Below are 15,910 nucleotides of genomic sequence, written 5' to 3'. Positions count from 1 at the left end.
CTGAATCCCAAAGCTTTTCCCCTTTTGCCAACAGTGACACATTCACACACTTGCTCATCCACATTAAAGTCTCTGGGACTGATACAAACAATTGTGATGCTTGTGTGAGGTATTACAGAAGCTGATTTAATTAAACAGATTCAGACATTCAGATCCAGGATCAACATCCTCCAATGCTGGATTAAGACTGATTTGTTTTTAAACTAAAATCATGTTTCCTTGGTGCCTTCTATGCAGAATTCTTCTACCCGTGATTTTAAGAGGCCTCTCCTCGGACCATCCTTTGCAGTTTTTTCAATATCAGAAGATACCACTGTCCCATGGAATGTCCTATTCCATGGCCCTCAGTTGTCTTCCACTATTCTCCCACTTCTGCTGTTTCTTCAGCTCATGGCCTCCTCCTCTCAGGATGAACCATATAGCTTCTAAGAGCAACTGTGAAAGTCAGAACAGACTGATATATTATCAGAACACAGCTGCCCTTCCACTCTCAAAATCCTGTCACCCCTGATGAGTTGCAGTAGTCTGCCAGAAGTGATTACAGAGCAGTAGGCAGAACTGGAATAGATTCAGAGTGCCATGTGCTTCTCTGGGGCCTGTTTGTGCGCCAAGTAGAGGAAAAGGATGCTGGAGAGAGCGCTAACCAGGAATATCACATCAAACCAACGATGATAGAAGTTGAACTGCAGCTCCCCCAAGACTTCTGTAATGATAGTGCGATACTCTGGGGGCATACTCATCCGGATTAGGAGCACTGAAGAGACGAAGTACATCCCCTGGAGATAAGATACAGGAAGTACATCAGTTTTCCAATCCATGGGTGGCTATACTGTTGAGATGGGACAATATGACAAAAGCTCACTACCTGCTCTGGATACTCACCATGATCTGTGCCAGCAACAGAACAATAACATTGGAGGACTTGCTGCTGGAGATGGCATAAAAGAACTGTAACAGAGGAGGAAAAAGTACTGAAAATTGAATTGATCACCAGACAACTTTGTGCTCCCATCTATAGGAGCATATAACTAAAACATGCTCTAATCATTCCCCTTTAGTCCTAGAAACCAGCACTGAAGAAGAAAAAAAGACATGCTTCCTAGATGTGTATGTACATCACACTTTTCAAACGGTACACACCTGGACCTTGACCCGAGTAGAGCTACAAGTTAAGCATCTTTACATGGGTCCCACTAACCCAGCTATTAATACTGCATGGCCAGCCAGTGTGGAGAATCAAGTTTAAAAAAAATTCTAACCAACATACCACTAAGCATACCACTAAATTTACAGGTCAGCATCAGGGTCACCCCGTTATGTGTTGTAACAATTAGCCCCATGGTTATATAAAAGAATTAATCCTCTACCTGGCTCCCCAGAAAAAGGCAGCTGTTTAAATGAGGCAATGCAAGAACTCTTAATCACCATTTAATACCCAATACTAAGAAACCAAGGCTGCCATATCATTGTTAAGCACTGTTACACTTCCTCTCTTAAAATTTCCTAATCTTTCTACTACTAATGGTAAAAAAAAAATGGAATGGTTCATATAAACTGCCCACAGGCAGCAACCAGGGATTTAATCACTAGATATGTTCTGAACAGTTACAAAGCCTGCAAATTAAAATGTATAGGTAGCCACTTTGGGGGAGGGGCAGGGAAGAGGAATCTAGTGCAGAGTCAGTCTCACAGATTATACTAAGAGTTTTAAAATATTTATAATACTATTTAGAACCCCAACATCCACACTATCCCTACTCAACTTTGACTGGAGGCACTTACAGACTATGCATTGCATATAGTAACTGAAATTGATGAAAGAATTCTCAAGAGGACCAGAAAAAGTAAACCAGAAAAAGTTATCCTCCTCTAATTCTGCCACAGGTAACTTTTTTCTCCATCCCACTCCTTGCAAGAATTTCTATTCCAGTTCTCAATGCCCTATTTGTCCACTAACTGAATATAAATCAAAGATCCTACATTTTGTACTGAAGTTTTATACCACTGGTTTTCAACCTGGGGTCCAAAAACTGTGTTTCAGGTTTCCAAAGTGGGCCGAACTTCCATTCAAGATTTTTAGGGATCCACAAATGAAAAAAGGTTGAAAATTTCTTGTTTATATAATGCGCTCTTGACTGTGTTAGAAATAGATACAAGCTCTCCTGGACTACTGTTGCATAAAGAGGTCCCTAGCCAGCCATACCTTTGTGAGTGTAATCAATAAGCCCCTGATGGAGGTTACGATGATTATTCCAACGAGGATAAAGGAAATGTGCTGAGACCAGAATTTTACCTGCACCAATAGAAAAAGGAAACTGTTAAATCCCTGGAGCCATGCAGATGAAGAATGTGTGGGGATATGCACTTAACAGGATCTCTGAATTCACATACCATGCAGGTATTCACCACAGGGAAACTTACAAACCAGTATATATTCTCCAGGAAGGAGACATACATGGGTACTTTCATGTGCAAGTACTTACTCTACACACATGAGAGATGAATAGATCTAGCTTTTATGGACTTTAGGGAAGGAAAAGACAGTTACCTGTTCTCGTGACTGGTGTTCTTTGAGATGTGTTGTTCACATCCATTCCAATTCAGGTGTACACATGCCGTGTGCACAAACATCGGAAACTTTTTCCCTAGCAGCTCCTGTAGGGTCGGTTGTGGAGACCCCTAGAGTGGCGCCACTATATCAGCATATACATAATACTGCCGACCATACCCTCCCTCAGTTCCTTCTTGCTGGCTACTCCGACAGAGGGGAAGAAGGATGGGTATTTGAATGGACATGAACAACACATCTCAAAGAACACCAGTTGTGAAAACAAGTAACTGTCTTTTCTTCAAGTGCTTGTTCACACTGATTCCAATTCAGGTGACTCCCAAGTTAATTACCCTATGGAGGTGGGGTCAGAGTTCAGAGACACTGACTGAAGGACTGCCCTGCCAACTGCTGCATCCTCCCTGGAGGATTTACCAATTTTGTAATGGACCATGAATGTGTGAATCGAAGACCAGGTAGCTACTCTGCAGATTTCCTGCAAGGGGACATGTGCTACAAAAGCCGCAGTTGACGCTTGGGTCCTGGTTGAATGGCCTGTGACTAGAGGGGGAGGAACCCCAGCTAGGTCATAGCAAGTGCGTATGCAATGCACCATCCAGGACGAGATGCACTGAGTGAAGCCTGGATCTCCCCTCATCCGTTCTGCTATAGCCATGAACAGCTATGTGGATTTCCTACATGGCCAAGTACGGTCAATGTAGAAGGCTAAAGCCCTCCTTACATCCAGTGTATGCAATACCCTCTGCCTATTACTACTGTGAGGCTTAGGGCAAAAGACTGGGAGGAAGACCTCTTGCAACAGATGGAAATGGGAGATCACTTTCAGCAGAAAAGCTGGGTGCAGCCTAAGCTGCACTTTGTCTTTGTGGAAGACCGTGTATGATGGGTTTGAGGATAGGGCCCTAAACTCAGACACTTGTCTTGCTGATGTGACTGCTACCAGGAAAGCTACCTTCATAGACAGTTGCAGCAAAGAACATTGAGCCATCAACTCAAAGGGTGGACACAAAAGTTTGAGCGCTAGATTCAAGTCCCAAACAGGTACAGGTGGATGACAATATGGATACAACCTGTCCAACACCTTTCTGAATCAGGTCACTGTGGGATGGCCAAACAGGGAGTATTGGGAACGACCAGAGTGGAAAATGGACAACACCGCCAAGTGCACCTTGACTGAAGAGGGTGCCAACCCCTAATATCACATGTACAGCAAGTACTCCAAACACCTCTGGGATGGGCGCCTGCCCTGGGGACACATCCCACTCCCCACAACATTTAGAAAACCTTTTCCATTTGGCTAAATACACCACTGGTAGAGAGCTTTCTGCTGCCCAATAAGACCTCCTGTACCTGGGCTGAGCACTGAAGCTCCAATGGATTGAACTATCCAGCTTCCACAGTTAGATGGAGGGAGCACAGATCTGGGTGCCTGAGGGACCCCCGATGCTGCATCAGGTCAGGGTACAGGGGAAGGGTTATTGGGATTTCCACCGACAGGATGAGCAAGGTGGAAAACCAATGCTGACATGGCCATGCAAGTGCCAACATGTTTAGACGGGCCCCATCGCTTTGAGCTTCCCAATCTATCAGGGAGACTGGGGGAAAAGCATACAGGAAAGGTGCCTCCCCTAGTGGAGCGCAAACACATCTTCTGTGGAACCCTGATAGTGATTCTGGAATGAACAAAAGGCTAGGCATTTCTTGTTTTCTGGGGTGGCAAACAGGTCTAAACGGGGAGTCCACCACCTTCAGAAGATTGATCTGATCACGTCTTTCCTGACCAACCACTCGTGGATCATAAAGGTCCTGCTGAGGGCATCTGCCAACATGTTCTGTAGACTTGAGAGGTACCGGGCTTCGAGATGGATACTGTGTTTGATACAATAGCGCCATAGCCTCTGTGCCTCTTTGCACAGGCAAGATGACCTCGCCCCCCCCCCCCCCCCCCCCTTGTTTGTTTATATAAAACATCGCAGTTGTATTGTCCGTACACATCGATATGCACTGGCCCTGCATCTGGATTCAGAACACCCAGCATGCCAATCCGACCACTCAGTTCCTTCACATTAATGTGAAGACTCGTATCCATGGGGGACCATAGTCCTTGCGTCCTTAGGATGCCCAGGTAGGCTTCCCACCCCATGTCTAATGCATCTGTCACTCGAGTCAAAGTGGGGTTTAGAGGAGCAAATTGTATGCCCTCCCACCACCTGAGGGACTCCAACACTTTCTGGGGAATGGATACGACCATGTCCAGGTTGTGATATACAGACACGTAGATCGAAGCAAGCCACTCTTGAAGGGGCCATAGGCGTAAATGAGTGTATCTCTGTGATGGCGCAGTCGGGGTTCCCCCGATCCTGCACCCCTGTAGCAGCCAGAACAGTTTCCACCAGCCAGAAGAATAGAAAGGGGTTTACTGATTTTCCAGAATACAGCACAGCATAGACGTGATGTGGCAATAGGAGGGGGGCTAGGATGCCCCAGACCCCTTAAGACGGGATGCCTGAGCCCCTAGTCTCCAAGCCTACTCCCTAGGCTATCTCCATCATGTTTCCAGCCCAGACTAACTCTTCCTCCGAACACTCACTTCCCTAGTTCCCTTGCTGCCCCAACTCATCTGACCGGTTGGGTCTCTGTCCACATGACTTGGGCAGCCCACCTGCTGGGCAGTGCTCACAGGCAGAGTCCAGTCGGGGTCACTCACAGCCCACAACCCAAGCACAGCAACCAGCAAGGTACTGACACTACATCACAACATCTGGGAGAGTCAATGGGTATCACACATCACATCGTAGGGGGACACCGGGATACAGAGCAGTCAGCACCGCCACTACGCCACAATCTCACCATTTAATAACATGACGTCGTGCGGCCTATAAGCCTGAGACACATCCTTGCAGTCGTGATAAGATACCACATGAGGGAGTCCATAAGGTCCCTAAGGCTCTGGGCCATGGACTCCGGCAGCAGAGCCTTCCCTTGCAACATGTCCAAGGTTGCCCCTATAAACTCTATCCTCTGCACAGGGGTCGACACTGACTTCTCCTTGTTGAGGATATCCAGTGCTTCAAAGAGCTCTAGGGTGAGGTCTATGTAAGTCATGAGTTGAGGTCTGGAGCAGGCCTTTATCAGCCAGTTGTTTAGGTAAAAGAAGGGAGGCTTCCTTTTGAAGGAAGGCTGCTACAACTGCCATACGTTTGGTGAACACTCGTGGTGCTGAGGAAAGGCCAAAAGATAGTACCGCAAAATTGGTAGTGTTCCCCCACTAATGTGAACTTGAGGTAATGCCCGTGACAAAGAAGGACTGAAATATGCCTCCTTCATGTCAAGGGCAGTGAACCAGTCTCCCGGATCCAGACAGGGAATTATAATGGCTAGGGTGACCATCCTGAACTTCATTTTTCAGATATATCGGTTGAGTTCCTTAGATCTAGGATAGGCCTTAGGCTGCCCTTTGCTTTTGAGATGAAGAAGCAACCTGAATAAAACCCCAGAGACTTCATGGTTAACCTGGAGTCCTTGAGGGAGTGTAGTTTATTGTCAGTCTGAGAACAGGCTACTATCCTCAAATGGTAGGTCCTGCAATGTAGACTGGACCCCGGAGAGGGGAGGGGCGGAGGCCTGATGTCTGGAGCTATGCAGACAGGCACATGGCTGCTCCCGTTGAGAGGGTTCATGCCACTGAGTCCGCAGTGTTTAGGGCTGCCTTGAGAGGTTCTAACCACTGCGCAGCTCTCCTCTAACAAGGCACTGAACTCCTGCCTATCGTTGTGGGACAGCCTCTCTCTAAACTTTGCTAGGGCGTCCCATGACTTGAAGCTATACCTGCTAAGGATCGCTTGTTGATTAGTGATCGTCAGCTGTAGCTCCCCTTCCTTCCGAACAGGTCGGTTCTTTTGGCCTCCTTTGACTTGGGGGCCAAGGCCTGCTGCGCCTGTCTGTCCCTCTTGTTGACTGCTGAAACCCCTATCGATAAGAAGTGAGGGTGGGAGTATGACAACTCATAACCTTTGAGTGGGATAAAGTACCTCCTCTCAACACCCTTAGCAGCCGGAGGAATAGAGGATGGGGTCTGTTACAGGATCATGTAATTCAGCTGTATTGTCTTTATGATTGGCAGAGCCACCCTGGATGGCCCCTCATGCGAGAGGATGTCTAACACTGGATCCTCGAGTTCCTGTATCTCCTCCAACAGGAGGTTCATGTTCTGTGCTACCCTCAGCAGTAACTCTTGATATGCTCTGTGGCCCACAGGCGGGGATCCTGACATGGAGATGCCTGCCACTGCTTCATCTGGGGAGGACGATGAATAGAGCTGGGCCAGGGCACTGTCTTCCACCGGTGCCTGGGCTCTGTCTTCGGGATCCACTCAATGTCCTTTCCCTGGTGGCTGTTCTCTAGCCTCAGGAGGTGGGCTGTCCCCTCGAGGTGGGCAGGACTCCACAGATGGTGTCCTGAGGGGAATGGGATCTGCAACTCATGAACACCAATAAGCAAGGAGCGCCCTGGTACTGATGGTATGCCCGGGGGTCCAGAAGAACCATTGCGCTGGTGGCGGCCAATGCTGTTGCCATTGTACTGGCTGGTCCCTTGCACTGCACCAAGAGCAGCTGCGCCAAGACCTGCACGACACTTCATCCGACTCCAATCCCAACTGGGACGACCGTGGTGGTGCCGATGCCGAGTTACAGGACCGTGTCTGGGATCCCGACTGATTCGGAGGAAGCTTGGAAGGGGAGCAGCATCTCAAGCTCCTAGATTGTGACCTTAACCTGGAGACCGAGCTCTGCGCCGAATGACAGTCTAGTATTCAGTACCAGACTCTCTCGTCGTGCCGGCGGCAGGGAACATTGCGCCAGCAATGGAGGACCCTCGGAGGAAGAAAAGCCCTCCCAGGACCTCTCAGTGGACTCTGGTTGATGGAGCATAGCAGGCTTTCCCCTTGAATGGTGCAGTCCCTGAAGTACTAGGAGTTTTGTCTCACACCGTGGACACCTTGGCCTCTTGAGATTTATATCAGGTCTCTGGCCACTTCGAAAGTGTCCGGCACTGAAGAGGAGTTTAAGACCTGCACCGGGCTCATGTCTCTCAGGGTATGTCTACACTACAGCACTAATTTGAACTAACTTAGTTCGAATTAGTTAATTCGAACTAAGCTAATTCAAACTAACGCATCCAGACTAAAAAACTAGTTCGAATTAGCGTTTTGCTAATTCGAACTAGCATGTCCACATTAAGTGGACCCTTAGCCGGGGTTAAAGATGGCCGGAAGCAGTGCCGGCAGGGCATCAGATGAGGACTTAGAGCGTGGTGATGCTTTCTCAGGCTAGCCGAGGGCGGTGCTTAAAGGGACTCGACCCCCACCCCGGACAGACAGTTCTCAGGGGTGCCCCGCTTGCAAAGCAGTCCTGGCTTGGATTGCCTGGAGTACCCACACTGGGCACATCACAGCACTCGGCCATCAGACCAGCTGCACTTGCCGCAGGCTGCCATCTGGGGAGAGGGGGCAATTAGGGGGCTGCAGGAGAGCTTCCACCCCCAGAAGCCCGCAGAGCCAGCCCAGTCCTCCCCATCAGGGGCTCGTTCCCCATTCCTCCCTCACCTCCTTCCACTTACCCCTCCCTAGCCCCCCTTCCTGATGTACAAAATAAAGGACACTTGTGTTCAAAAACAGAATCTCTCTTTATTGAACAAAACTGGGGGGGACTGGGAAAAGGAGGTGGGAGAGGGGAAGAGAGAGGGTGGGAGAGGGGAGGGCAACTACAATGATGAGGGGTTTGGAACAGGTCCCATATGAAGAGAGGCTAAAGAGACTGGGACTTTTCAGCTTAGAAAAGAGGAGACGGAGGGGGGATATGATAGAGGTCTATAAAAGCATGAGTGGTGTGGAGAGGGTGCATACAGAAAAGTTCTTCATTAGTTCCCATAATAGAAGGACTAGAGGACACCAAAGGAAAGGAATGGGTAGCAGGCTTCAAACTAGTAACAGAAAGTTGTTCTTCACAAAGCAAAGAGTCAACCTGTGGAACTCCTTGCTGCAGGAGGCTGTGAAGGCTACAACTAGAACAGAGTTTAAAGAGAAGTGAGATAAAGTCATGGAGGTTGGGTCCATGGAGTGGTCTTAGCCAGGGGTAGGAGTGGTGTCCCTGCCAAAAGTATGTGGAAGGCTGGAGAGGGATGGCACGAGACAAATGGCTTGGTCACTGTCTTCGGTCCATCCCCTCCAGGGTCCCTAGGGTTGGCCGCTGTCGGCAGACAGGCTACTGGACTAGCTGGACCTTTGGTCTGACCCAGTACGGCCATTGTAAGCTCAGGGCTCAGGATCGGGGGTCTCAGTGGACCACCTTGATTTTCATGCACACCTGCTCCTGCGTGGCCAGGCTGGCAGCTCTCCTGCCCTAGACGGCCACTTTCCTGTGCCTAGTGCGGAGGTCGTGGACAAGGTCCACGATGTCCGCACTAGACCAGGTGGGTGCCCGCCTCTTGCGGTCCCGGGCAAGCTCCCGGGAACCGCCAGCCTGGTCCCAGGAAGAGGGGGAGGGCTGGGGGGCATCGGGTGGGTGGTTCGAGCCGTGCCAGGTGCAGGGTCTGCTGGCTGGGTGCTGGCAGGCTTGCACCTGGCACGGGCACCGTAGCCAGCCCGTGCCCCTTTAAAGGGTCCGGGGCCGGGAGAGGGGCAATAGTTTCCCCCTGGTGTTGGCCAGAGTGGCCACCAGGGAAAGCTGGGGAGGGCTAGCCTCCCACTAGTTCGAATTAAGGGGCTACACACCCCTTAATTCGAACTAGCTAGTTCGAACTAGGCTTAATCCTCGTAGAATGAGGTTTTCCTAGTGCGAACTAAGCGCTCCGTTAGTTCGAATTAAGTTCGAACTAGCGGAGCGCTTGTGTAGTGCCTATCAAAGTTAATTCGAACTAACGTCCATTAGTTCAAATTAATTTTGTAGTGTAGACATACCCTCAGTGGGTGGCCATGTGCTGGACTCGACAACCCTGGAGTCAGAGCCAATGGCAAGTCCTGGACCTCCTGCACCAGGGATGTCCTCTAGACATGGTCCTGTCTTTGCCGGAGCCTGTGGGGGGACCTGCCTCTGTCCTCTCTCCTGCCCTGTAGTGCTGGCAAGGTGGATTTATGACTTGGCACTGTTGTTTTTGGTGCTGGGGATCCCCGGCACCAAGAATCTTCAGCCATGCCCGGCTTCTGTGCCACGTCTCTCATGAAGGCTGGGATGTTGCACACCAAGCTGGCTCCCAGGACTGATTTTTCAGTCTGAGGGGGTTTTAGCACTGCTTCCATCAGGAGCTGTTGGAGCAAATGCTTCCTGTCCTTTCTGGTGCAGGGCTTGAAACTTCTGCAGATTCTGCACTTCTCAGTATGGTGTTCTTCACCCAAACAGCAAAGGCACACATCCTGTGGATTGCTGTTGGGCATATGGCACTTACAATCTGCGCATGCTTTAAAGCCTAGGGTGTTAGGCATGCCCCGGCACCTCAGGGGGCTAACACTTAGGAACTTGCTCACTGTTCTTTTATTTGCTTGAAGATCCTTATCATAAAACCAAGCTGAAGACTAGGAAAACGAGAGCTACTACTAGGGACTAGGCATTTGCTAAGCAAAAGTCAACTACAGTTCCAACATCGCCACGGATGGTAAGAAGGAACTAAGGGAGCATAGGGTTGGCAGTGTTATATATGTGCCGATATAGTCACGCCACTCTAGGGGTCTCCAAAAGTGACCTTATAGGAACTGCTAAGGGAAAAGTTTCCGACATTTGTGCACACGGTGCACATACACCTAAATTGGAATCGACATGAACAAGCATTCAAAGAAGAACTGGGTGTTCAGATATGAATATTTATCAAGTAAATACAGAAGAACACATATTATATGGTATAGAAAGTTAACTGCCAGCGTTTCCATTTGCTCACAATAAAGAGGTGAACCACTGCCCTCTTCTGGGTAGATGGTATAAGACTGCAGCAAACAGAGGGAATTATTATTTTAGGAGGGGATGGTAGCCCCATTTATTAAAGTTGACCAACATATTTCATTATAAGAAATTTGTTATAACTTTGTCAAATTGTAATTATTTGGGCTAAAGTTTCCATGGAAGGTGTCTACCTCAAAAATCCAAAAACTTTCAGTCCAAACAATTCAACCAAGAAAAAGGATGGGGGAAAATACATTGTTTTAAAAAAAATTAAAAATTCTTGGGACCTTTATTTGAAAAGCAGTAGAGCCCCAATACGCAGAAGTAATTTAGGAAGGAGTGACCGTTGTGGTCCAGAACGTGCCTTTTGACATCCTTGTGAAAATCCGCCCAAATGTGTCCAAGTTACATAAACATGTGGAAAACTGCAGGTTACAAAGATTGGTGGAAACTTGCTAGAATGCCATTATGTTCCCTGCCTAGTAAATTCTTATTGAAAATGCTCCAGCCATAGTTCAGCAGGACTTTGCCTGCAACTGAAGCTCTTGAGCTGCTGAGGTTGTGCCGGGTGGGTAGATGAAAATCCATTATTTTTATTTAAAACAGATTTTTTTTAATTGTTTAAAGTCTAATAAGTTTTTCTTTTTAAAATAAACCTGATTCAAATAAAATCTGAATTTAATACACACTGCATTAAGGCCTAGCCTTCTAAAATTTATTTGTTGTAAATGGGAAGTATTTTGGTAAGAGACATTTATATATACAAAATATTTAAGATTGTTTTGTTAATATACATATCATATGCTGTTTTGTGTATTTAAATAAATTCCAGTTGCCATCCTAATACAGCTTGATACAAATGATTGAGCAAAAAGTTAAATATATAGTAAACAAGTAATATATCGTTCACCATTTTAGCATACTAAAATATAGAATTAATAAGAATCTAAAAATATTAAGCTATGTAATTGCTTAAATAACTATATATGTAGTATTGTAACCTTCCTAGGTAGCAAAAAGGTACATCAAAACTAGTGTTATATATAGGGATATATTTAGTTGTAAATCTACATTTAATGATTACATCACCCAATGAGAATTACCTTCCTTTAGAAAATAGCTGAAGCACAAATGGAAAAGTTGATTAAAATTAATTATTAAAATAGAGACTTTCCACTTGGTGATTTAAATTGCCTTGCAGTTCAGGCTCCTAAACTGAGATCAGGGAGCCTGTCTCTATTGGGCTCTTAATTATTCCTCTTTTCTCCTCCCCAAGCTGGTCCAGCAAGCCTGAGGGAGGAATGGGGAGAGAGTGTACCAGGAAAGGGAAAAAAAGAGAGGAGAAAATAGAATATGATCATATAATTACAGACTGTACCAGAATGCACATGCACAAGGAAGCTGAATTAAGTCAGCAGAGACAACCTTAATGCTGGCATTTCCTAACTTTTGTGTGCTTTCGCACCCTAAAACATGACCTTTTAGTGTAGTTTTGCATGTGTAATTATTTTTATGGCACAAGAGAATTTACAAGAAAAAAAACTAGTATAGAAACTGCAAGTACACACATTACTATTCATACAGAATGCTCGTTGTAAATATTGTCTATCCAATGAATACACTAACATGGACAGTAAATTCCGCAGCTCAGAGACTATTTCTCTCATTCACAGCTGAGTATATTTGTCCATCCTTATTAGCAAATGCTAATTTAAGTCCTCAGACAACTATTCACATGAGCTGTAAATTCAAACACACACATTGCTCACTGTGCCCCTTCACATTTTGACATGTCAAGGACAGTAACTTCTACAGTGCCTTCCATTGAAGTGCTCTGTAAACAGTTAATGAGGTCTCTACATTCCATAAAACAGGTGGTATTATAAATTTACGGATGGGAAAACTGAGGCTTATAAGGGTTAAGCAATTTCTCCAAGGACACAAGTCAATGGCAAAGTCACAAACAAAAATCCAACTCTCCTGACTTCCAGTTCTCTGCTCAAACCATGAATTTCTGCTTCAGTGTTATAAACCCACATATGGTAATAACTCCATTAAGATGGGGCAAATGGAATGCTCACACCTTATGAAGCTGTGACATTAAAGCTCAAAAGACCCTCTCCTTCCTCTAGGACAGGGAATGCAGCAGAGAGCGCTACTAGCATGTGCTAGCTCTGTTCTGTGGACAGTAGATTTCCTCCAGCATTAACTTAAACTAGAAACATGGTTAAAATGATGCGCTTTCTTGAGGTGATACCCAGAGGATAATGCTGCATTATATCCATCTCTAGAAAGGGGATAGGTGTAGACTTGGGATATCATAAAAGATACTTGCACAGACAAGTCATAACTTTACAGCGAATGGAGTGTCCATTATATTTGCTAATGTGCTAACAACGTTAATCATAGAATCACAGGACTGGAAGGGACCTTGAGAGGATATCTAATCCAGTCCTCTTCTACACCCATGACAAGACTAAATATTATCTAGACTAACAGGTGTTGTCTAACCTACTCCTAAAAATCTCCAATGATGGAGATTCCAAAATCTCCCTTAGCAATTTACTCCAGTGCTTAACTACCCTGAGATGAACAACTTAAACCACCCTTGCTGCAAATTAAGCCTATTGCTTCTTGTTCTATCCTCAGAGGTAAAGAACAAATGTTTCTCCATCTTCCTTGTTATAACCTTTAAATACTTGAAAAGAGTTAACATGTCCCCTCTCGGTTTTCTCTTTTCCAGACTAAACAACAATTTTTTTTCAATCTTCCCTCACACATCAAGTTTCTAGACCTTTAATCATCTTTGTTGCTCTTCTCTGTACTTTTGCCAATTTGTCCACATATTCCTGTAATGTGGCACTCAGAATTGAACACAATAGCCCAGCTGTGGCCTTATCAGCATGGAATGTAATGGAAGAATTTCTTTCCATGTTTTGCTTACACTTCTGCAAATACATCCCAGAATGGTGTTCACTTTTTTGCAAGTGTTACACGGCTGACTCATATTAGCTTGTGATTCACTAGGACTCCCAGATTCCTTTCTGCAATACTACTTCATAGGCAGTCATTTCCCATTTTGTATTTGTTCCTTCCTAGAGTACTTTGCATTTGTTCTTACTGAATTTCATTCAAATTATTTCCAACTTTCTCTCCAGTTTCTCCAGATAATTCTGAATTTTAACCCTATCCTCCCACTTACAACCCCTCCCAGCTTGATGTCATCCACAAACTTCAAGTGTACTCTCTCATCTAAATCAGTGATATTGTTCACTCTATTTTGTCCACACTGTATTTCCCACATTAGAAACTGATGGAGAAATCTAAGAACCTTCTCACAGCACTGATAATCCCACCAGCTGCTCCCACAATATCAGTTCAGTTAGTAATAGATAAAAATAGAAATTACTGATGGAAGTGGGGTTTTAAATGGTTCTCACATCAAACTGGATTCCCAGATAATTTACAGTGATCTCAATTCCTCTTGTGACTGGATCAGTCTTCCCAACTCGATCAAATACGATATTAATGGTTGCCTACAGGAGAGAGAGCAGTGCATCAGCACTAAGGAATGTGATACACAGCACAACTGTATCTATGACACACATACATGGCCTTTGTTCTGTATTTCATCATAGAACAGTCCCATAGAGTTAATTGACAGTTTACAAATTATATGAAAGCACACAATGCAGTAAAAAACAGAGTTATCCCAAAGAGATGTCAATTTCGTTCAAAGACTTAATTTCCAGGAGCAGGACATTTGAAAGCAATCTGGAAGAATACTCTTCAGGAGCAGGCAAGAATCTGTGTATAAAGTCTCCCTATCCATGTGTGTCAAACACAATCTAAACAAGGTGGAAGCCTCCAAGCAAAATGTTTATAGACAACAATATACAATATTTACTTACCATGAAGATTTTCCAGACACAATAGATGGAGAAAAAGTAACCCAGGAAATTAAAGTATTTCCCCTGGAAAGTTTTGGAGTATTCTATTCTCTCCTGAAAAGGAATTGAAAAAAAACCCAAAAACAATCCACACATTTAATATTTTCAGGTTTAAATAAAATTCAAATGTATACGTTTTAGCAATTACCAGTAAAAACAGCAATGACTATGTCCTTCTACAGCTCTTGCCACTCAAGTATTTACAAACACTTTACATTTATGAATTTACCTCAAGTCCCATGTGTGAGACTGTAACAGTAGCTCCTCTTATTATAATGGGGAAATTGAAGCAGTGACTAATTAAGTGCCATGGTGTCATAGCTAATAAAGATCTGAAAAGAAAATACCTTGTCTCTATAAAGCCATGCCACATTAGAGATGTTAAAAAAATGGTTAAAAAGGTAACCACATAACCATTAAAAATCCTTGTGGTTACACATGCTACAGGCTCTGCAATATAAAGTTTATACTGCATAGCCTGCAGCGTGGGGTGCCAGCCAGCTCCCCAGGAGCAGGGCCGGGAGCCAGCATAATGGAAACTAATCCATTTGAACAGTTACACTCTTACATCCGAATGCCACATCCTTACATTTTAGCATTGATGTGTATTAAAATATATGAACTTTTATAGAACATAAGAACTCATCACCTCAGTACATTGTGAGGCCAATCCACAGAAGAAAAGACTAGCTTAGGGCCTTATTAACAAGGGAACTGAGCAGAGGCCCTTAGGTTACTCACTCTCCTCTCCCAAAACAGTTAGGGATTTCTGGCCCGAGACAAGGTACATGTACCACTGCACATCTGAACTGGGGAAAAGTGTTTGCTATCTGACCTTAAATATCTAAGAAACAAACTCTCCCAATACAGGCAGTCCCCGAGTTACGCGGATCCGACTTATGTCGGATCCGCAGATACGAACGGGGATTTTCTCGCCCCAGAGGACTGGAGCGGCAGGACGCCTGGTCCCGCCGACCGCCTCCTCCGGGGCGAGAAAAGCTGCTCCCAGTCTCCCTGGTCTGCTGCGGGAGCCAGCAGACCAGGGAGATGGGGAGCAAAGCGGCGCAGGACCTGGGTCCGGACCCGCAGCCGCTTCCAGATCAGCTGGAAGCGCCGTGGGTCCGGCCCTGGGTCCTGCGCCGCTTTGCTCAGCGTCTCTCTGGTCTGCAGACCAGGGAGATGGGGAGCAAAGCGGCGCAGGACCCGGGGCCGGACCCCCGGCGCTTCCAGCTGATCTGGAAGCGCAGCGGGTCCGGCCCGGGTCCTCCGCCACTTTGCTCCGCGTCTCTCTGGTCTGCTGGAGGGGACGCAGCCAGTGCCCCCCTCAGCAGACCAGGGAGATGTGGAGGAAAGCCCGGGGCCTGTGGTAGAGCAGGTGGGGCGCTGCCGGTTGGTCCCACAGCACTGCTCCTTGGCGCTACTGGACCAACCCGGCAGCACCCCAGCTACTCTGCTCCAGG

General features: G+C 46.2%; 1 protein-coding gene across 1 annotated transcript in view; it reads right to left on the bottom strand.

The window, feature by feature from the left end:
* Nucleotides 1–100: 100 nt before the first annotated feature.
* GPHRB (golgi pH regulator B) overlaps nt 101–15,910 on the bottom strand; it is a 41,563-nt gene continuing 25,753 nt past the window's right edge. Inside the window, exons 10-14 of the mRNA XM_075909471.2 lie at nt 14,412–14,504; nt 13,941–14,036; nt 2,204–2,293; nt 883–948; nt 101–776 (exon numbers count right to left, since the gene is read on the bottom strand). Of these exons, the coding sequence (XP_075765586.1) occupies nt 570–776; nt 883–948; nt 2,204–2,293; nt 13,941–14,036; nt 14,412–14,504 (552 nt within the window). The 3' untranslated portion in view covers nt 101–569. The remainder of the gene's footprint in view (nt 777–882; nt 949–2,203; nt 2,294–13,940; nt 14,037–14,411; nt 14,505–15,910) is intronic.

Source organism: Pelodiscus sinensis, chromosome 1 (assembly GCF_052426305.1).
Source record: "Pelodiscus sinensis isolate ZL-2025 chromosome 1, ASM5242630v1, whole genome shotgun sequence".
Taxonomy (NCBI): domain Eukaryota; kingdom Metazoa; phylum Chordata; order Testudines; family Trionychidae; genus Pelodiscus; species Pelodiscus sinensis.
Note: the sequence above shows the minus strand (reverse complement) of the source record. Positions and strands in the feature narration are given on the sequence as shown.